Source organism: Hypanus sabinus, chromosome 10 (assembly GCF_030144855.1).
Source record: "Hypanus sabinus isolate sHypSab1 chromosome 10, sHypSab1.hap1, whole genome shotgun sequence".
NCBI classification, from domain to species: domain Eukaryota; kingdom Metazoa; phylum Chordata; class Chondrichthyes; order Myliobatiformes; family Dasyatidae; genus Hypanus; species Hypanus sabinus.
The window spans coordinates 110,003,394-110,027,044 of record NC_082715.1 but is presented as its reverse complement, the minus strand read 5'-3'; the positions used below and the strand labels follow the sequence as shown (position 1 = coordinate 110,027,044).

At 39.9% G+C, this 23,651-nt stretch overlaps 1 protein-coding gene across 4 annotated transcripts in view; it reads right to left on the bottom strand.

The window, feature by feature from the left end:
- The window catches only part of tjap1 (tight junction associated protein 1 (peripheral)), a 172,661-nt gene that overhangs the window by 72,646 nt on the left and 76,364 nt on the right, over positions 1-23,651 (bottom strand). For all 4 annotated transcript variants that reach the window (XM_059982620.1, XM_059982619.1, XM_059982618.1 and 1 more), the window contains one exon: positions 20,147-20,175. In XM_059982620.1, coding sequence (XP_059838603.1) covers positions 20,147-20,175 — 29 coding nt within the window. The remainder of the gene's footprint in view (positions 1-20,146; positions 20,176-23,651) is intronic.

Genomic DNA, 23,651 nt, shown 5'->3' with positions numbered 1-23,651 from the left:
GACAAGTTAGTTATGAATGATTGTGAAATGTATAAAATAGCTGAAAATAGTCATCAATAGTCATCAGACAAATGGACCCAATATCAAAGACACAACAGAGTCAATCATATAGAAATATAGTATGTAACAGAGTGTAAGCACCTTTCAGGACTTGGACTATGTCCAGGTGATTGAAATGCTTGTTTAAACACTTAAATGCTATCAGTGACTCTGCCACCATTCCATTCTCAGACAATGCATACCAGACATCCACTACATTCAGATCCTTCAGAATCCCTTACCTTAAATCTACTTCCACTTGTTTTAACTACCATTCAAATGCAGGAAAGTATTCTGCAATCAACACTATTTATACTTCTTGTAATTTTATACACCTCAGTTATATCTCCCATAAATCCTCTGCTCCAAAGAAGAGAAACCCAGCCTTTCCATGCTCTCAAACAAGAAAAAAAATGTGCAGATGCTAGAAATCCAAGTAATACACAGAAAATGCTGGAGGAACTCAGCAGGCCAGGCAGCATCTATGGATAAAAGTACAGTCGATGTTTTGAGCAGAGACATCAACTGTACATTTTTCCATAGATCTGCCTGGCCTGCTGAGTTCCTCCAGCATTTTGTGTGTGCATTGCTCTCCAGGCTCTCCTCTTAATTGAAATGGTCCATCCTGGTGAAACTCTTTTGCAACATCTCTGATGCTATCATAGATTTCCTATAACATGGTGATTCAATTTGCATACAGTATTCCTGATATTTGATAAAGTTGGAACATAACCTCTCTGCTCTCATAATACCCAGCATCTTAAACACCCATTTCCCAACACATCAATATCACTCACATCGACAACAACTCCTCCAAACTACATGTGAACTTACTGATCGTGTCTCCTTCATCTATATTCAGTCATTCACACAACTTTCAAACAGCAAGGTTTCCAACATTGATCCTTGTGGGACACCACTAGTCACAGGTTTCCAACCACAGGACAACTCTCTGTCATCACTCAGTCTACTTTTGCCACGTCACCTTGCCTTGGATCCCTTGGGCCCTAATCTTCTGTTTCAGTCTTCCATATAGGACCTCGTCAAAGTTTTCACCAAAACCAATATAGATTACAAAACATGTAAAAGTTAGAGAATGAAATACAATTGCAAATGGAGAAATTCTACCAGAAGTCTCGTTCCTCCAACTTGTGCATCAATCAATTGATGTTCCAGGTTGTTATCTGTCCTCAGGCCTCAGCAAAAATGATCACGGCCACTTCTTGTGTGCTGCCAATCATTACTCTTGTACCAAACTGTATAAAATGCCATGCATGCTCATTCTGAGTGAGATATTAATTTTAATTCCTCTGCATTGCTCATGTTGGCTTCTCACATCTGCAACAGCATTACGAGCCAGTTTGCAATGATGGACTTCAATATACTGCCTGCCTGCAATTATTCTACTTTAGGTAAAAAAAATATTCTAAGGAAATTGAGGCTGGATTATGAGGACATTTTTTTTTAACCTACTAACCTGTACGTCTTTAGAATGTGGGAGAAAAGTGGAGCACCATACGGGTGGAAGAAACATACGGGATTATGGGGGGAACATACAGCAGAAGCTCCTTAAAATGGCTCCTTAACCCAGGTCACTGGCATTGTAATGGTGTTGAGCTAACTGCTACACTACTGTATCATTCTTAAAACTGGAACTGAAAGACAGTTTCAGAGAAAGGGATATTTATTCAAGGCAGAAATGAAGAGAAAACACTCTAAAAGTGTGGCAAATCTTTGAAATTCTCGACTTAGAGATGCATAACCTTAATATATTCAAGGCAGAAACTGGCATTTAAACAACAGAATCGAGATATATGGGATGTGAATGGGGAAAATGGTCTTGAGACTAATGTTACATTAGCCAACTCCTCCGGAATGGGGCTGGGAACTAAAGGGGCTAATTAGTCTACTTCTGCTTATGTTTATTATTTGTGGCTAGTGTAGCTAAATGGCAATGCCATAAAAATCAACCATAATCTTAATGAATGGCAATATAAACACAAAGTAGCCTATACCAGCTTTATTTGGCCCAATGTTAGCATAAAACAACACAATGGAGTTCTTCTTAATGAAAAGCCAGACATCTCCAGAAGGTAGTCACTTCTGATACGATCAAATGGGGTCATTCATCTGTAACAAGTACATTGGTGAGAATGAGGTCAATGTCTTCTTTCATGTCAGTCCTCTCTCCACTTCCTGCAGTCTAAGGCCATCAGCCATGCTTTTCGGTACTCAGAACAGACACTCAGATCAAGTCTCCCGTCTGAAGTGCTTTGTGCTCTTGCAGATTTCAAAGTTTGTCCAGCATCGTTCTCAACATAAATCACTGCTCATCTGCTGAGAACAAGTGGAAGGAGATAAGCAGAGAAAGTTCTTAACCCATTTTTGACCTTACACCTTGGAATACAGAATCAATTTGGAGTATCCTATTACTATACCTTCCCTCCAACTGGCATGGTACATGCAGGGATAGTGATGAGCACTTGGAACATTTTTATATAATTCTCCAAGTATGATGCTAATAGTTCTCCCAGTTCCAGCACAGCTCTGTACAGCTCTATAGCATCAGCCTGTTGAGATATTATCCTTGAGTGACTCAAATCGCGTCCAAATGTAGCTTCAGCTAATACCAAAACTTCTGCCTGATTTTAATCTCATAACCTATCATAATGACCTGTCTCAAATGAATGGCTTTCTAGACCATTTCAGAGTGCAGTTTGGGTTCAGCTTTATTGGTTTGGATTTGGGTTGACAGACTGGTCAGGTTTTTTTCTTTGAAAACTCTACTATATGGATTTCCCACAATTGATTAAGTCCACGTACAACATGCTGATCCGTTATATTGCTGGTAGGTAAATCAACACTATAATGGCATAATGGTGTGATTTTACTGCATCTGCACATTTATTTAGTCATCTGTAGTACTAAACCAGTAACTCATTTACAAAATAATCATTTCCTCAAGAGCGGCATCATTTTAAACAGAGTGAAGATATTCTTTACCTTACCTCACAACCTGCAAATTTTCACATACCATCTGTCAATGCACATCTGTCAACACCTATTTTTCTAATGTTTGATGGTCTTGAATGGACATTGAGACATGCAACATTAAAGAGTTATTTTTTCTGCTGCTAATGCAGAATGAGGCATTTATAAATATTTCACACTGTAGTCCTGTATCACATTGCTCATGACTGGTTAGGTGACTGGTAATTCAGGCAAAGTCTGCCAGATGGAATTGAGGAAAGAGAACTGCATATTCAGCATTACATTCAAAGGGAAAATAACCTTTAATAATTCACACTTTTCTCTTCCATTTCAGGTACCTTATACCTAGTCTTCATTAATATGCTAGCAGGATATAAGTGATGCACTGTATTAAATGGTTAGGTTCTAACTCGATAGAATATTTTATAAATAAACTTTAGCACACAGAATAGTACAGCACAGGAACATGCCTTTCAGCCCACCTTGTCTGTGCCAACCATGACACCAACATAAACTAATTCCATGTCTCTCAGCACATGGTCTCTATCCCTCCTTTCCCTGCCTGTTCATGTGCCAGTCTAACTGTCTCTTAAATATTGCTCTTGGATCTGCTTCCACCACCTGCCCTGGCACTACATTTGAGATATCTAACCTCGCTGTGCAAAAAGAATTGCCTCATAGACCTTTACACTTTCCCTTACTCACCTTAAAGCTATGTTTTCATCCATTTGACATATCCACCCTGGGAAAAAGACCATCTACCTGATCTATTTTTCTTGCAATTTTATATACATCTTTCAGGTTGCCCCTCAACTTCTGACACTCCACAGAAAATGATTCCAGCTTGTCCAATCCCACTTTATAGCTAATACTCTCTCATCCAAGCAACATTCTGATGTACCTCTTCTGCACTTTCTTCAATGCCTCTACATTTTTCCTATAACTGCACACAATATTCTCTCCATGTAATTCAAGCGATGCATCCACATAGAACGTACAACAATATAACATAGGGCCAGGTCCTTTGGCCCACCATGACAGTTAACCATAATGCCTGCAGGTGGCTGATAGCTCTCTACATCTAGCCTGTTCGTGTGTTTCTCTGAATGATTTTTAAACATTGCTAACCAATCTGTTTCCACCAGTTTCTCCAGCAGCATATTCCAGGCAAGTACTACTCTGCATTAAAAAAAAATTTGCCTTGCAAATCCCCTTTAAAATTTTCCTGTTAACCTTAAAACCTCTTGTAGTTGACATTTACACACTGGGAAAAAGACCATCGAACTTGGCAAAGCCTCTCAATTTTATATTCCTCTATCGGTTTCCACTCAACCTCCGACACGCCACAGAAATCAATACAAGTTTGTTTAACCTCACCTTATAGTTAACACATTCTAATCCAGGCAACAGACTAATGAACTTCTTCATCAGCCTATCCAAACCCTTCTTAAAGAGTGGAAGTACTGAAATATTGACAAGCAGAAGACTGGATATTATCCAGTGTTTGAAATATTCAATGGAAAATTTCAAGGAAAGATTTACCAGTGACATTTATGGTAAACCTCAGGTATTTATGGCACAGAATCATTTAACGCATTTATCCCTTCTGGCCAAAAACCATTAATCTTATGACAATAGACAATAGGTGCAGAAGTTGACCATTCGGCCCCTCGAGTCTGTACCGCCATTCTGAGATCATGGCTGATCATTCACTATCAATACCCAGTCCCTGCCTTGTCCCCAAATTCTCTTAATTCATTTTGCTTCCTAGGTCTCCGCCACAGGCTTTATAGGCTTTTCAAATAGTCGTCCGTGCACTGATTAAAATTGCTGACCATTTCTGTCTCCATCATTTTTTAGTCAGTTAATTCGAAACAGAACTAAATGAGCAAAAATATTTTCCTCAACTCCCCTTTGACTGTTCAAACAATCCACTTAACCCTGTGATGTCTGTTTCCTGTCTTCTACTTCATTTTAATCTGACTCATGCTCTTAGTTTTATATCTCTCTGCTAAATCACCCCTCAGTGCTTCAAAAAGGCAAACCTAGTCAACCTATTCCTCATGACTATAATTCTTCAGGCCGAGCAACATGCTCATAAACCTTGGCTGAACTCTGTTTAATACTTGTACATCTTCCATTATGGTCATCAGACTGTACACAGTATTTTAATTCTTAGCATTGGTGTTTTAAATAATTCTAGGTTTGACTGAAAAGAGAAGGGTGGCTATAATTCCAGAACAGCTTTGGTAAAAATGAACTGTGATGCTGCAAAAGTAGGTTCCTCAAATGGGCAGCAACGTCTAGCCCTGTTATGGAAAGACAGAATATGCCATCAGACCCTGTTTCATCATGCTTGATCATGCACTGCATACTTTGATCATGTCTTCTCCTCATATCTCTGCATCACTTTGGCATTAATTATTAGCCTTCAGGAATATATGTAATGACTTGGCTTCCATTGCCTTCTTTGGAGGAGAATTCCAAAGAATTACCCAAAGCTGAAAACATTATTTGATTTAAATTCTAAATTGCATACTGCACATCCTATGGCTGTATTCCTGGTACTGGACTCTTCAGCCATTAGGAACATCTTTCTTGCATTTGGTTCATCCTACCATGTTAAATGTCTTTTTTTTACATAAGTTTCTATGATAATACCTCTCATTCTTCTACATCAGTCCCGTCACCCTTCATTTCATTATTAGACAGAACATACAGCACCAGAATAGGTCCTACTTCCCGTGACTCCTATTCTGCTCATGATGCCAATAAAACCTAACCTTTCTCTTTCCTGTCAGTCAACCAATGTTCTATACATGCCAACATATTAACCCCAAAATCATGCACATTTATTTTGCATATTAAATACTTGTCAAAAGCCTAATGACATTTTAAACAATGCATTTACTGATACCTCCCAATCATTTCTCTGGTTCCTCAAAATTCAATAAATTCGCTAAACATGATTTTCTCTTTTCAAAAACACTCTTGCTGACTTTGTCAAATCCCATTTTTGCTTGCCATGAACAATTACTGGGTTGGTCTAGCATATTGCTAGTTGCAACTGCTATCTACTATTTCATTCACTGGGCATGGATGGATGCCCAGACTGTTGGATTATCTACAATTCCCCACTGAGATTGCCACCTTCCCAGACTCAGAGTGTAAAATGAAAATTTTGCCTCATAAAATTCATTGAGCACAGAAAAGGTACTTTGGCCCACTAATGGGCACTAGGCTATGAATGAAGAGCTGAGATAAATCATGCATCTGCTTTAAAACTAGTACCTGACTAATGACAATGATATAATATTGGCAATAGAAATAACTGGGAACAAATAAAAACACAAAATGCTGGCAGAACTCAGCAGGCCAGACAGCATCTATGGGAGGAGGTAGTGACGACGTTTCAGGCCGAAACCCTTCATCAGAAGTGAAGTAACATGGAATGGTCGAGTGGGGATAAGAAGTGGGGGGAGGGATGAAGTAGGGAGCTGGGAAGTGATAGGCTGTAGGGAAATGGGCTGGGGGAAGGTGGAGAATTATGGGAAATAAAAGAGAAAGAAAGGTAGGGCTGGGGGAAGAGTATAGTGAGGGGGGGGGGGGGGGAAGGACAGAGAAAGAGAACCAGACTAAAATAATAGATAGGGATGGGGTAAGGGGGGGCAGGGGTATCAACGGAGGTCTGTGAGTTGGATGTTCATGCCGGCAGGTAGGAGCCTACCTAAGCGGGAGATAAGGTATTGCTCCATCGACCTGCGTGTGGCCTCATCTTGACGGTAGAGGAGGCCATGGACAGACATATCGGAGTGGGAGTCGTCTGTGGAATTGCAGTGTGTGGCCACAGGGAGATCGTGCCACTGCTGGAGGACTGAGCACCAGCGTTCGGTGAAATGGTCTCCCAGTCTGCGGCGGGTCTCCCCAATGTATAAATGGCCACATCGGGAGCACCAGATACAGTATATCACTCCAGTTGACTCACAGGTGAAGTAGTGCCTCACCTGAAAGGACTGTCTGGGGCCGAGGATGGTGGTGAGGGAAGAAGTGTGGGGGCAGGCGTAGCACTTCTTCCGTTTGCAGGGATTGCAGGGAAGGAACTGGGGCTCACTTTTATATAAAAAATGATTGCAACAGTAACAGAGGATATAAGAGTATTGCAGATTTAACAGTAAAGAGATCAAGATTGTTCAATGTCATTTCCAGTACACAGCTGTTAAGGAGAACAAAATATTTTTTTACTCTGGATTTGATGAAGCATAAGAAACACAATATGATAAAGAACACAATAAATAGAAATATACAAGATAGCTTATATACATTGATTGTACGTCCATAAAGTGAAACTAGGTACAGGAATGTCTGTACACAGGTCACTCTGGTGGGTTAGTGGGTGGAGGTGATTATCAGCCTTACTGTTTGGGGAAAGGTAATTTTTTGGGTCTGAAGGTCCTGGCATAGATGCTGCATAGCTCTTCACTGATGGCAGAGGGACAAACAGTCCACAAGCTGAGTGGGTTGGATCCTTCATGACATTGCTGGCCCTTTGCTGGCAACTATCTGTACATATTTCCTTGATGGTAGGTACGCTGGTGCCAGTGATGCATTGGACAGTTATGGCTACCTGACGTAGAGCCTTCCTATCTGCCGCAGTGCAGTTCCTTACCATGCAGAGATGCAGCAAGTTAGGATGCTCTCCACTGTGCAATTGTAGAAGATTATGAATATTGATGTGCTCAATCCAGCTCTCTTCAGCCTCCTCAGAAAGTAGAGGCATTGGTGAGCTTTCTTGACAGGGTGGGGTGTGTTCTGCGACCATGAGATGTTGTGCAAGATGTGCACTTCCAGGAGTTTGTAAGTGCTCATAGCTTCCACTGCTGTGCCACCAGTTGGAGAGCGGTGTGAGTGGTGCGAGTTCTCCTGAAGTCGATAACAATCTCCTAAATCTCATTAACACTGAGGTAGACGTTATTTGCCTGGCACCAGGTCTCGAGCTCTTCCTTCTCCTCTCTGTAGGCTATCTCATCATTGTTGGTGATGAGGCCTACCATCTGTTGGGTCATCAGCAAACCTGACAATAGGATTACTCAGGTGTTTGACCATGTAGTGGAGTGTACAACAGTAGGCTCAGCACACAGCCATGGGCGAGGCACCCATGTTGAGAAAGAAGGATTAGGAGGAGCAGTTGTGTCCCCTGACTACCTGAGGTCTGTTGGTTAGGAAATCCAACATCCGTTGAACAGCTGTGTATTTAGACCGGGCTACAGGTTTTTGTTCACTAAAGTCTGTGAATACTGAACTGAAATCCAGAAACAGCATTTTCAACCTCCCCCTCTCTAACTGGGACTAATCTATTGTGAAAGGTTAAGAAGTAATTTCAAAGTGCATCCAGGAGGATTTTTGGGCAAGAATTCAGAGAGTACATCTAGAGAAGAGGAAATACTGCACTTAATCACGGGGAATGCAGCTTGGCAAATGCTTTGAATGTCAGTGGGAGAGCATTTTTAAAAAGCAGCCATAATTCTGAGTTGATCCAGAAATAAAGAACCTGGTTGGCAAAAAGCCAACTTCAATGTCATCAGACAGGATATGGGAGAGACTGCTCCACAACCAACAATTGGCAAGCATTTAAATGTGAAATAGTGAAAGGTTAAGACCAATGTATTCTGGTCAAGGTAAAGTGTAATGACAGCAAATTCAGAAACCTGGATGGTATTGAGTTTCAAGCTCCTAAGCTTGCCCTAGTCCAATCACATAAATGCTATGCCAAAGAAAGTGCTCCTGTGTCTCTCGAATCTCAGGAGGCTTAGGAAATTGACATGCCCCCATTGAACCTCACCAATTTTTATCAGTACACCATCGAAAGTATTCAATCCAGATGTATCACAGCTTGATATTGCAACAGCCGTCAGTCAAACCACCCTCCCCTCCACTTATCAGTCTACACCTCCCTCTGCCTAGGTAAATCAGCCACCCTGGACATTCTCTCCTCTCCGCTCCTATTGATCAGATCAGAAGCCTGAAAGCACACACCACCAGGCTCAAGAACACTTCCTATCCACTTGAACTGACCTCTAGTATAAGGTAAAAGGAAATGACAGCAAATTCAGAGAATCCTGGAAGGCATTGAGATGGATAGCTGTTATGGACTCTTCACCTCACAATCTACCTTATTATGGTCCTTGCACCTTATTGTCTGCCTGCAGTGCTTTTCTCTGTAACTGCAACAATATTAGTTTGTTATTGCCATATGCACATAGCAAGATAGAGTGAAAAAACTCTGTTCTGCATGCCATCCATACTGATCATTTCAGCATATTAGTACATTGAGCTAGTACAGGAATAAGCAATAACATCTTGTTAAATTAGAAGAGTAGCGAGGGGTCATGAAGTATAACTGCCAGGCATATTAAGGATAAAAAGAAAATTAAAGGAAAAAATAGTGAGATTCATGAGAGACTATGGGGCAACCTACATGGCAAGCCACAAGAATTGGGTGAGGTCTTAAATTCTCACTTATACATCTCAGTTATAAATTTATCATTTATATACCAAGGGAAGGCGCATTGTAGCTTGAGAATTCAGTGGGAAGAACAACGTTTTAGAGCAGGATAGCATTAAAACAGAGGCACTGGATGTCTTAATGGGCTAAAAGGTTACTATGGAAGACAGAGAGGAATATACCAGGGCCTTGACAGAGATCTTCAGAATAAGAATCAAATTTAATACCACTGACATATGTCATGAAATGTGTTATTTTGCAGCAGGAATACATAATTTTAAATTATAAGTACATATTAAGAAATTGAATTATATTACTGCAAAAAGAGGGGGGAGAAGTTGTAAGATAGTTCAGGGATTCATTGCCCATTCAGAAATCTGATGGCAGAGGGGAAGAAGCTGATCCTGAAACAATGCATATGTGTCTTCAGGCTTCTGTAGCTCCTTCTTGATGGTAGCAATGAGAAGACGTCCTGAGTGAAGGGGTCCTTAATTATGGATGCCATCTCTTTGAGACATTACCTTTTGAAGTTGTCCTCTATGCTGGAGAGGCTAGTACCCCTGATGGAGTTGGCTGAGTTTACAACTTTCTATGGCTTTTTCTGATCCAATGTCGTAGCCCCTCCATACAAGACAGTGATGGAACCAGTTAAACTGCTCTCCACGATATATCTGTAAAATTTGTGAGTGTCTTTGGTGACAAACCAAGTCTTCTCAGACTCCAAATGAATTATACCTGCTGACATGCCTTTTTTATAATGCATCAACATTTTGGGCCCAGGATACATCCTCAGAGATGTTGAACCCAGGAACTTGAAATCACTCACCCTTTCCACTGCTGATCCATTAATGAGGACTCGAGCATGTTCCCTGGACTTCCCCTTCCTGAAATCCAAAATCAATTCCTTGGTCTTACTGATGTTGAGTGCAAGGATGTTATTGTGACACCACTCAACCAGCTGATCTATCTCGTTCCTGTACACCTCCTCGTCACCATCTGAAATTCTGCCAACAATAGTTGTGTCGTCTATAAATGTATAGACGGCATTTGAGCTGTGCTTAGTCACACAGTTGTGAGCGTCAAGAGAATAGAGCAGTAGGCTAAGCAGGCATCCTTGAGGTACGACAGTGTTCCCTGCTCTTATATTCTATACCTCTACAAATGAATGCCAACATTGTTTTCACCTTCCTCACCACCAACATAACCTGGAGGTTAACCTTTAGTATATCCTTCACAACGACTCCAAAGTCCCTTTGCAGCTCTGCATTTTGAATTCTCTCCCCATCTAAATAATAGTCTGCCTGTTTATTTCTTCCACAAAAGTGCATGAACATACACTTTCCAACATCTGCTACTTCATTGCCCATTCCCCTAAACTATCCAAGTCTCTGCAGGCTCTGTTTCCTCAGCACTACCCACACCTCCCTGTCTTTGTATCATTGGAAAATTTAGCCCCAAATCCATTAATCCCATAGTCCAAATCATTGACACACATCGTAAAAAGCAGCGGTCCTAACACCAACCCCTGTGGAACTCCACTGGTAACCAGCAACCAGCCAGAATAGGATCCCTTAATGACCACTCTCTGCTTTCTGCCAATCAACCAATGCTCCACCCATAAATTGCCTGTAAATCCATGGGCTCTCATCTTACTAAACAGCCGCATGTGCGGCACCTTGTCAAAGTCCTTCTGAAAATCCAAGTACACCACATCCACTGCATCTCCTTTGTCTACCCTGCTTGTAATTTCCTCAAAAAAATTGCAGTAGGTTAGTCAGGTAGTATTTTCCTTTCAGGAAACCATGCTGGCTTTGGCCTATCTTGTCATGTGCCTCCAAATGTTCCGTACTTTCATCCCTAACAATCGATTCCCACAATTCCCAACCATTGATGTCAGGCTAACAGGTCTATAGTTCCTTTTCTGCTACCTCCCACCCTTCTTAAGTAGCAGAGTAACATTTACAATTTTCCAGTCATTTGGTACAATGCCAGAATCTATCGATTCTTGAAAGATCATTAATGCCTCTGCAATCTCTCCAGCAACTTCCTTCAGAACCTGAAGGTGCATTCATTCAGGGCCAGGAGATTTATCCACCCCCAGACTATTGAGCTTCCTGAGCACCTTCTCAGTTGAAATTTTCACTGCACGTACTTTACTTCCCTGACACTCCTGAGTGCCCAGTATACTGCAAATGTCTTCCACTGTGAAGGCTGATGCAAAATACACATTCAGTTCCTCTGCCATGTCTGCGTCTCTCATTACAATATCTCCTGCATCATTTTCAATTGGTTCTATATCTACCCTCAACTCTCTTTTACCCTTTATATACTTAAAAAAGCTTTCAGTATCTTCTCTGATTATATTATTCACCAGCTTCCTTTCATAATCCATCTTTTCCTTCCTAACGACCTTCTTAGTTTCCTTCTGCAAGTTTTTAAAAGCTTCCCAATCCTCTACCTTTCCACTAGCTTTGGCTTTCTTGTATGCCCTCTCTTTTGCTTTTACTTTGGCTCTGACTTCACTTGTCAGCCACGGTAGTGTCCTCCTTCTATTCAAAAATTTCTTATTTGGAATATATGTGTCTTGCACTTCCCTCATTTTTCGCAGAAGCTCCAGCCATTGCTGCTCTGTTGTCCTTCCTGCTAGTGTCTCTTTCCAGTCAACTTTGGCCAGTTCCCCTCTCATGCCTTTATGCCCTCTCATGCTCATTTCCTTTATTCCACTGAAATACTGACACATTGGAATTTAGTTTCTCCTTCTCAAATTTCAAAGTGAACTCAATCATATTTTGAGCACAGTTCCCTAAGGATTCCTTAACCTGAAGCTCTCTTATCAACTCTGGATCATTAGCCAATCCCCTAGTGGGGTCAACAACAAGCTGTTCTAAAAAGCCATCCCTTAGACATTCTACAAATCCTCTCTCGAGGTCCAGTACTGACCTGGTTTTCCCAATCCACTTCCATGTTAAAATCCTCAATGATTATAATGACATTGCCCTTCTGACATGCCTTTTCTATCCCCTGGGTGTAACTTGTAATCCACATCCCGGCTGCTGTTTGGAGGCCTGTATACAACAGCCATTCGGGTCCTTTTACCCTTGCCATTTCTTAACTCAGCCCATAGAGACACAGCAGCTTCCGATTCTATGTCATCCCTTTCTAATGATTTATTATTTCTTTTACACGGAGCCACACCACCCCCTCTGCCTACTAACCTATCTTTCTGATACACTGTATATCCTTGGACGTACAGTTCCGAATGGCAGCTATCCTTTCATTGCATTCTTCAAAGAGGTAATAAAAGATGTTCTTGAGGGCAGGACTTTTGATGTTCAAAGTAAATTTATTATCATGTACTATCTTGAGATTCATTTCCTTGCAGGTATTTACAGAAAAAAATGAAATACAATAGAAATTTATGAAAAACTATACATAAACAAAGATTGATAAACAACCAAAGTGTAAAAGATGACGAATTGTGCAAATAAAGATGATACTGAGACGATGAGTTGCAAAGAGTCCATGAAAGTGAGTCTGTAGAATCAGTTCAGCATTGTGGTGAATGAAGTTATCCACACCAGTTCAAGAGCCTGATGTTTGTGCAGTAATAACTGTTTCAGAATGTGGTGGTTCCTGGTGAGAACCAAGGGTTTTGTACCAACTTTCATTAACCAGAGCATAGAATACTCAGCAAGAAGTTTATGATACAGCATTATAAAGCACTGGTTAGGCTATAAATGTTGCATTGCATGCGGTTCTAATCACCACTCTAAAGGCAGAACATGACTACCCTTCAGATGGTACAGGAAAAATACATCTGAATATAGCCGGGGATGGTGCATTTCAGAAACTGAGCAGTGGGTGATGGAAACAGGTACACTCAATATTCAAGCATTTAGATAAGCACCTGAATTGCCAAGACATCAGGCTACAGATGGGCTCAGTTTATGATTGTCATGGAAATGACGGGCTGTAGGGCCTGGTTCCATATTGTAAGACTCTAATAACTGTATAATTGGAATCTACACATAGATAATTAAATGTGATGTGAAATCTTTAAGATTCTGCCATCATACTTCTGCTCTGCTCAAGGACTTGTCATTCTTCTCCAATTTAAAATGAACTACAACCTGTAACCTTGGACACCCTTACTAATAAAGAACCTATCAACTTCTGCTTTAAATATACCCAATGACTTGGCCTCCAAGGCTGCCTGTGACAATGAATTCTACAGATTCTCCACCCTCTGGTGAAAAGCCATTTTATAGGCATCCTACAAATTCCTTCTCTTGGCATACAACGCCAACCTGATTTTCCAAATCTATCTGCATATTGAAATCCCCTATGGCTATCGTAACGTTACCCTTTTTACACGCCTTTTCTATTTCCCATGGTAATTTGTACTCCACTTCCTGGCTACTGTTGGAAGGCCTATGTATAACTCCTATCAGGGATTTTTTTACACTTGGAGTTTTAAAGTAAAACTGGGGAAACTCCTATCTGCTCTAACTAATGAACCTGGTATCACCACTGCATTCCTGTTCTCTCCCTTCCTTTCTCAGCCACAGAGCCAGACTTTGTTTTAGAGAACTGGCCTTCATGGCTTTTGGAGTAGTCAGGAAGAGAACTGAAGCCTTGAACCTAATGGGCAGACAAGCTTGTGCTCAGTGATAGTAACTGCTTGTTCCAAATACGTGAAATAAATTTACCAAAGATGTAGAAGGTTTTCGAGAAAGTTCTCAATACCAAGGCTGGCTAAAAATGTGCATTTCCCTGACCATATTGAATTCTGACACCATATTCTAAGCTGGTTAACTGACTTCAAAGCTCCTATTATGCAAGTGTTAATTACAGTACCTGGGCAGGCAGAGGTAGTTTTTAGCAGGCTGATTGAAAATTACTTGTTGTCATCTTTCATCCCTTACCTCTGAAAATTATGTCATCATTTCATAATAAAATGTATGTCACTCTGCTTGAAAAGGTAAGGTTTTATCACCAGAAATGCCTTGCCTGATGTTTATTTTGGGTATTGATTGACCTGGATTCTGCCATTTGATTCAGAAAGAAATTTAATGAAAGTCATTGCCCTGTGGGTTTAAACCCATTGACAACATTTTCCAATCATGTGCTGTCTATTGTTTAGATGATGTTTTGTTCAGCTTTAAATAAAGCATCATAATGCTGAATTATCTTTGAAGTCCCAGATATATGTATTGGTCTTTTGAACATACAATGAAACATAAGAACCAGAAGTGAACAATGAATTGATCAGGTTCTAAAAGGAAGAAACCCTAATGTATGGGAAAAGACAGTCTGATAGATCAGGGATGAAATGTGTCTATATTGTAGGGCACACACAAAAATCATGAGTGACTTTTAAACTCATCAGTTTACCTACTGTCAATGTAAAGCAACTGTTTTTAGTTATTGTATATTTCTAAAAAAAATGATTAGTTTTTATTCATCCACTGCCCATCTTTTCCATCCTTTTGCCTTTAAACTGAGTGGCTTACTAGGGCAGTTGAAAGGCAGTTAAAATCAGTCATGCCGCAGAATTATCTGGGATTACATAGCTGACTGTATTTTTTTTAGTAAATCAGATGGCTTTATGTTAACCTGTGGTTTCATGTTCACCATCTTTGTATCTCATTTTTATTTAATTACCAAGTTGCATGGATTGAAATTCATGTTACCTGTCCAGATCTTTTTTTTCCTGTGCTGATCCAGACCTCTATACAAGTTCAATACTTGAGCTTGCTTCACTGGTGTGGATTTCTTCTCTCCCAGTATTATTTGCGATCCACTGGTAGCCTTATTATTTAAGTAGATTAACAATTTATCAGATTGATGAATTTTCAGAATTTAGAGGAAGTATGAAGCTCCAGTTTTGAACTAAGCTTTAAAATGTTGAAATATAATATTGATTAACATGCACTATGAATTGAGATAGAATCGGGATCAGATTTATTATCATTAATTTGTATAATGTGAAAATTGTTGTTTTGTGGCAGTTGTATAGTTTAAAGACACAAAATTACTATAAGAACATAAGAAATAGGAGCAGGAGTAGGCCATCCGGCCCATCAAGCCTGCCCCACCATTCAATAAGAGCATGGCTAATCTGTCCGTAAACTCGGCTCCATCTACCAGCCTTTTCCCCATAACCCTTAATTCCCTTACTATGTAAATATCTATCTTATTGTATCTTAAATATATTTAGTGAAGAAGCCTCAACTGCTTCCTTAGGCAGAGCAGGTTGTTTTTTCAAGCAGTAAAATCTAAGGTAGACTATGAGTGCTGGCCTCAACTCTTACTGTGCCTGTTCCGCATAATACACAATTCCTTAAACTTTCAAATATTTATCTATTTCTGCCTTAAAAATTAAACTAATCAATAAGCTCCAAGACCTTGGCCTCAATACCTCTTTGTGCAATTTGATCCTGGATTTCCTCACTTGCAGACCCCAGTCAGTTCAGAATGGCAACATCTCCTCCACAATCTTCATCAGCATATGTGTACCACAAGGCTGTCTGCTTCATCCCTTGCTCTAGTTGCTTTACACTTATGACTGTGTGGCTAAGCACAGCTGCAATGCCATATTCAAGATGCTGATGGTACTACTGCTTTTGGCTGAATCAAAGGTGATAATGAATCAGCATATAGGAGGAAGACTGAAAATCTGGCCGAGCGATTCCATAACACAAACATCTTACTCAATGTCAGCAAGACTGAGGAGCTGATTATTGACTTCAGAGGAAGGAAACTAGGAGGTCCATGAGCTGGTCCTCAAAGTTTCAGAGGTGGCAAGGTTTAGTAACTATAAATTCCAGGGTGTTTTTATTTCAGACAACCTGTTTTGGACCCAGCACACAAGTGCAATTATGAAGAAAGCAAGTAAGAGCCTCTACTTCCTTAGGAGTTTGTGCAGATTCTGCATGACATCTAAAACCTTTACAAACTTCTATAGGTATGTGGTGGAGAGCATACTGACTGGCTGCATCACAGCCTGTTGTGGAAACACCAATGCCCTTGAACTGAAAATCCTGCAAAAAAAAATAGTGGGTATGGCTCAGACCACCATGGGTAAAGCCCTCCCCACCACTGACACATCTACACAAAACATTGTCGCAGGAAGACAGCACAATAGGGACCCTAAAGAGATAGAAGGATATCAATCCAAGGCATACAGTCCAAACCCGTATACAATATTATTTCCTGATTTTTTTCCTTCCCAAAGTATTAAAGTTGCAAAACAGAGCTCGAAAGCCAAAAACTGGACCAGGATCCTTACTGATCTCAGGAATGTCTATGTCTGTAATCTGGAGATCTGAGGAAAACTTAAAAAGCTGAAACTACTTATTGTCTGTGGGAAAAGAAACAGCAATTTTTTTTTAACCTGAAATGTTATCTATTTCTCTTCCTACTTATATAGCCTGACCCAAGTACTTCAGGTTCTTTCTGTTTTAATTTGGTATTATGTGGAGATTACATTTGCTCCCTATGACTCTGGACTAAATCCAAGTGCTCCAGTTTCAGGCTGGTGGGTTTGCTGGCCATTGCAGATTGTGTAGGTGAGTGGTAGAACTGGTTGGTGACAGTTGGATAGAGTACCAAACTGGATTTATGTAGGATTTATGCAATTGGGTGATTGATAACTGTCATGGACTTGGGTTGCATGCTGTACCTCTCTACAACTATGACACTACGCTGGATAGCATTATGACTAGGTAAAGTAAACTGGCTTTGAGGATATAGATAGGTTAAATAAATGGTAAAAACAAAAAAAGATGGAATATTATATGAAAAAATTATGAAATTACCCACTTCAGCATAAGAAAATAGAACTTCATTTCCAATGGTGAGGTTTGAAAGGTGTTTTTGACAATGAATCAATGAAAGTTGATTGTTTACTGCAGCTGCATGTTAAGACAGCAAATTATGTATTGACAAAAACACAAAATGCTGGCAGAACTCAGCAGGCCAGATAGCATCAATGGGAGGAGGTAGTGACGACATATGTAGTGACGACAATTATGTATTGACTTTTACTGTAAGGGGATTTGAGTATAAGGGTAGAAATGTTGCAATGGGGCATCAGAGAAACTGTGTCTGGAACTGTGAAAAGGTCTGGTTACTCTACCCAAGAGTGCAGTGAAAGATTCCTGAAATCTCCGAAAAGAAATTCAGCAGTCTCAGTTTATGCCCTCTCCTGTTTGGGTAGTAAGACGGTGAGGAATTACATACAGAATTAAAAGGGCTAAAACCCAACTGACTTATTAGCAGCTTGACAAGTCATGCTGTGAGAATTATGTATGAACAAAGAAGTGTTTGTTGCATGAGAAAGCTGCTCTGTGTAACCTTATCAGAGTCTTATGTGATAACGGATGTATAACAACAGCCCCAGACAGTAATCGGGTGCTCACTTGATTTGCAGATTTTCCCAAGCTGAGTGGGGACTCTGTTTTGTCAATTGAGATGCAAGCTTGCTAATGAACAGGTTGTATTTTTAAGTAGACTGTGTTTTGACAGTTATTCCTTGGTTCTGAACCTAAAGTTCACTGGCAGAGTGTTAGATCGACAACAGCAGATGTGGGGATAACGCCAACCCAAATTATGCTGCCTATACTTCCCCAGCTTGACTGGGGTGTGTAGAATCAGTGGTCAGAATTTCAAATTATGAGGTCAGCCACTGAAATGAGAGGATATTTCTTCACCCAAAAGGTAATAGATTTCATATCTTTTTTTTCTTTTCCTCCATCACACAATAGGCCATTTGGTCACCGAGAATATGTCATATCTTCGGAAAGCTATGGAGACCAAGTATATGGAAGCCCGGATACAACAATTTGCACTGCTGCCTCTCAGCTCCAAGTACCCAGGTTCAAAAGGCAGTTTCTTAAGAAGATGGCATTCATCGTTAAAGACCCTCACCATCTAGGACATACCCTATTTGCTTTACTACAATCAGGAAAGAGATACAAGAATCTGAAGACCCCCACTCAACATTTTGGCTTCTCCTCTACCATCAGATTCCTGTACAGTTCCTGAACCCATAAACACTTTCTCAGTTGCATTTTCTTTAAACTTGTTTTGTACCGCAACCAGAAAACAAATTTCATGTCAGTGATAATAAACCTTGTAAGGAAAGAGTTAATTGCAACTCTGCCCTGGTAGATGCCAAAATAAAATGGAAGTTTGAAGGCAAAATGGTGTCGTTGGAATGTGGTAATGGACTGTTTTCCCTCTTATTAACCAATGTTTTTCCTCTATATTGAATGCACATCATTAAGATGAGATACTGGTGAGTAGTGTTTTCCTACTTACAAACCCGATGTCTCCTTTTTCCTTAATAATGTGTCTGGGCTGACAATTGTAAGAGATAAGGGAGTTCAGCTGGTACCACCAAGGGGTAGAAAAGCTTCAGGGTAATAACTATTCTATGCTTTGAACAAATCTTAAAGAATATAAAAATAGTACTTTCTTTGTGCAGTGAGAGAGTTTTGGTCCCATGCTAGGTCTCGACCAGTGCTAGTGCTAAGAAGATAGGGACAAGTATGTCAAGAAAGTTCAAGTATGGAGAGAGATAGAAACGCTCAGTAAAGAAAAGTGATGTTAAGGTAAAATCTCATTGATAGGTGATTGAGGCTTTACAGGCATTACAACTCATTCCTCTATTTCTGTTTCCTGCACATTAAAATGTCTAGTGACCCATTAACTGAGAAATAGAGAGTGTTCGTTTTGCAGCAGCAGACCAAGGGTGCTTTTATATGGATGCTATCCATACCAATGCCTCAGCCTTCTCCTGTGCATTATGCACATTACTGATGGAGTTGAATGCAAACAACAATTACAAAATGCATTAATAACATATGATTGCACTGGAATCAAAACAATAATAGCATTTAATTCAAGAATGGGCATTAGTATAATGACTAGGATTTATATTTATAGCCTTTCCTTATTTCCCCTGAGAAGGCAATGGAGGACCTTCTTCCCAACTGCTGCAGTTCATATGATGAGACTTTTCAATGTAGCCTCTCATTCTCTTTACCAGAACTATTGCCATGGTTCTGAAATAGCTTTTCATCATTTATTCTATCAAAACCATTCAGAGTTTTTATACCTTTTTATCAGTTAACCTTCTCTGTTCTAACAAGAGTATAAAATGGCATCTGGTGTCTTGCTTTGCTGGTGCAATTCTAATATATTGAAGGGAAATTCCTGGGTAGCATCCTTTACGAACAATGTCAAGATTGCAGCAAGGGCACAAAGAATGGTGTTGTCCAGATGGTTTCCCATTCTCCTGCTGTGGCACCTTATGGCAGCTGTGTAGAGACTTTATGACTGAATCCAATATCACTAAAGGAATAATTAAACGTTGTATCTAAATAGGCTGATGCAAAGAAACACCATTCTCCAGAACTACTTCAAATATAACATAAAATAGGTGAATTAGAGCATTTGAATAAAAGAAAAATGACCAAATAATTAAAGAAAAGGAATCCTATATTATACAGCTAAATGGAAACATCTAGCTGTTAATGAATCATTCTAACAATTCACCACACCATCAGTCCATGGAACCTGCAAACTACAGAATAGAAATAGACTTACTTAATTCGGTCCCCATCAGTCAGTGGTTCCTGTGGAGAAGAGAAGTGCCACAGTTAGATTAATTACATTCCTCTCCCTGACTTACTTTTGTTAGAGTCGTACAACACAGATATAAAATATTTTTTGTGGCAAATATCAAGTAGCTATCTATATTAATCCCATTTACCAGCACTTGTTCTTGTACCTTCTATGCTCTTGCAACTCAAGTGCTCATCCAGTTCAAGGTCAGCTCCTACCCAGCTGTTATAAGACTACTGAGTGGTTCCACTGTATGTTAAGATGGACTCTTGACCTCATAATCACCTTCAATGTGATCTTTCCTCAGGACTCACGGCCCGAAACGTCAATTGTTTATTCTTTTCCATTGGTGCTGCCTGGCCTGCTGAGTTCCTCCAGCATATTGAGAGTGTTACTTTGGATTTCCAGCATCTACAGGTTTTCTCGTGTTTGTCATTATGATCTTACACTATTTACCTACACTGCACTCACTGTAGTTGTTACTTTTAATTCTGCATTCTGTTACTGTCTTATCTTATTCTGCTTCAATCCACTGAGTAATTAATACAAAAGTCAAGCTTTTCAATGCATCTCAATACATGTGACAATAATAAACTAAACCTATCTGGATACTTCTTAAATGCCATAAAAGTCTCTGCCTCCACTACCCTCTCAGGCAATGCATTCCAAATTGCAACCACTCAGTGAAACCTATATTGCCTCTGAACCCCAAGGTTAAATTAATGCCCTCTGGTTATAGATACCTCTACTACAAGGAAAAGTTTATGACTGACCACCTTCTCTATGCCCCACATAATGATTTAGACCTTTATCAGGACTCTTCTCAGTCATCTCTGCTCCATGAAAATTAAACGCAGCCTAATCATTCTCTGCTCCCAGGCAACGTCCTGGTCATGGAGTTGTACAGCACAGAAATCCAAACAAGATTCCCATCTGAGCTAATCTCATCTGCCCACATCTCTCTGAACTTATGCTATCCATGTATCTCACCAAGTGCATTTTAAATGCTGTTAATATACCTGCCTCAATCACTTCCTTTGGCAGCTTATTCCAAATACTGAAAATTCTCTGCGAAATAATAATCCTTCAGGTTCCTATGAAATCTCTCTCCTCTTAACTTAAACCTATGCCTTCTAGTTCTTGATCCTCCAACCCTGGGAAAGGACTGTGCACACTCAATCTATGCCTCTCATTCTTACATACTCCAGCTAGCATCCCATCTGACTTCTTTACCACCCCCTCCCATCTAGTTGTGTGGACGACTTTAGGAATCTTTGGATTTGTATACTAAGAATTCACTTTCATTTCACAAATAACATTTCTTTGCATTCTTAAGTAAATGATAAATTATCAATTTTTGATAATTATTCCACAATAACATGGCTTCAATGGATCTGCTACTTCAAGGACATAAGATATCTCAACCCCAAGCCACCATTGTTGTGCTCTGTTAATTGCTGCCACAAGTCAAGAAGCTAGGTTGCCTGGTCTAACTGCTTTTCATATTTGTCATTGACTGGCAAATGACTTGCATAGGCAGCCACTGTGGAGGACTGATGCCAAGGTAGAACACGAGTACAGACTGCTGCCACCCTCCTATATTGAGTCATCAGAATCACAAAAACTCAGAAACCGGCTCACCCTCTGAGATCTCCTATAAAGCTCCTACCAATTACTTTATACAATGCCCTCATCTTGCCTTCTGTGCGAAAGAATCATTCCATCTAACCTCTCATAATTTTGGGACTAAATTCTTCATGACTGGAATAATATTTCCCATCATTCTGCTGATGACTTAAAGTTAAAATGATACTGTATCGATTACCCGGATTGGATTTGTCCTACTTCAAGAAAAATTGCTTTTAAAATCTGACACACTGTTAGGCAGATGCCAATTTTGTATCTGTGTGTACATGAACGGCTTCAAATGAAACACAGCTTGGGCTAAGCCCAAGTCTTCAATACTACCGCTGGGATAAAGTCTGGTTCCACAATATTTGCCCCATTCATTGCCTGATACCATTTCTTGATATCATTTGGGAGTTAATCTTTTATAATGTTGGGCTTTTTAAGAGGAAAGTAAGGTGGATCATCTACTCAGCAGTTTGGTTTGAAAATAATTGTAAAAGCTTCCGGTCTCATCTTAGAACATCAAACATGAGGCCACACTGTCATTTCAAGTGTCTCTTCCTTGAGCATTATATAATACATTGCATACAACCTAAACCAACACCATCCAAAATAGTCTTTGCCATATATTCTCAAGGAGGCCCCTTTCATTCCAATCACTTATTAACTTTAGAAATAGTTAAGCCATGCTTGGGAGCAACATGTGCAGTTCTGGTCACATTATAGGACGAATGTCATTCTGCTAGAGAGAGTACAGAGCAGCCACACTAGAACATTTCCTCCAGTAGAGAACTTCAGTTATGGAGAGTAATAGCACAGTCTGAGCTCGTTTTCACTGGAGCAAAGGAGGCTGAGGGGGTGACATAAGATTGAGGGAGACACAGATAGACAAGATCATAAAATGAATTTGTAGGTTCAGATGAAAAGGAGTTTTAAAGGGGATCTGAGAGTTAGTTTTGTTTTGAAGCACCCTAATTAGTTGCTTACTAAAACATATTGTCAGAAGTGATACTGGAATCAGATACACTGAGGCATTTAGACAGAAACTAAATAGGCAAAACATAAAAGGATACACTACATGCAGGCCAATGAGATTTAAGTAAATGTGCAAACAAATCAGCACGGGCATAATTTTTTACCGTGCCATGGTCTGCTCTTTATCAGATTACGGTATTGCTTTGCACTGTTGGAACTATATGTTAAATTATGTGGTTTTTGTCAGTTAGTCTTTTATCAATTATGGCATTGTCTGCACTGTTGTAACTAAATGTTATAATTATGTGATTTTTGTCAGTCTTTTATCAATTATGGTATTGTCTGCACTGTTGCAACTAAATGTTAACTATAACTATGTGGTTTTGTGTAGGTTTTTGGTTTGTTGAGTGGTAGTGCTGGTCTCTTGACTTGGTGTGTCTGGGTAGGGGTAGTCTTGTTTTGTCTGATGGATTTGGAGCTCCTTTCCGGGTAACGTGCTAAGATGGTAGCGCGATATTGATACGCAGCAGCCTCTCCGGACTCTGGATTGGGGGTTACCAAACATTACGTGGTTTTTCCTGTGTGGTCTGTTTTGTTGTGTGCTTTTGTGATATCATTCTGGAGGAACGTTGTCTCATTTTTTAACTGCATTGCAATTGTGATTTCTAAATGACAATAAACTGAATCTGAAGCTGAAACTCATCTATTACTCTCCATTCCTTCCTCAACTCTGGATCAATCTGCAATCTTCTCCACACATTCAGTTTTTTTTCCCAGCTGTCTGAAATACTTACCAACTAAAATTAAACATAGTAAGAGTCATCCCTTAAGTCAGTTATACTTTAATAAATGGCCACTTACAAATGCCTGACTAATTTACTTT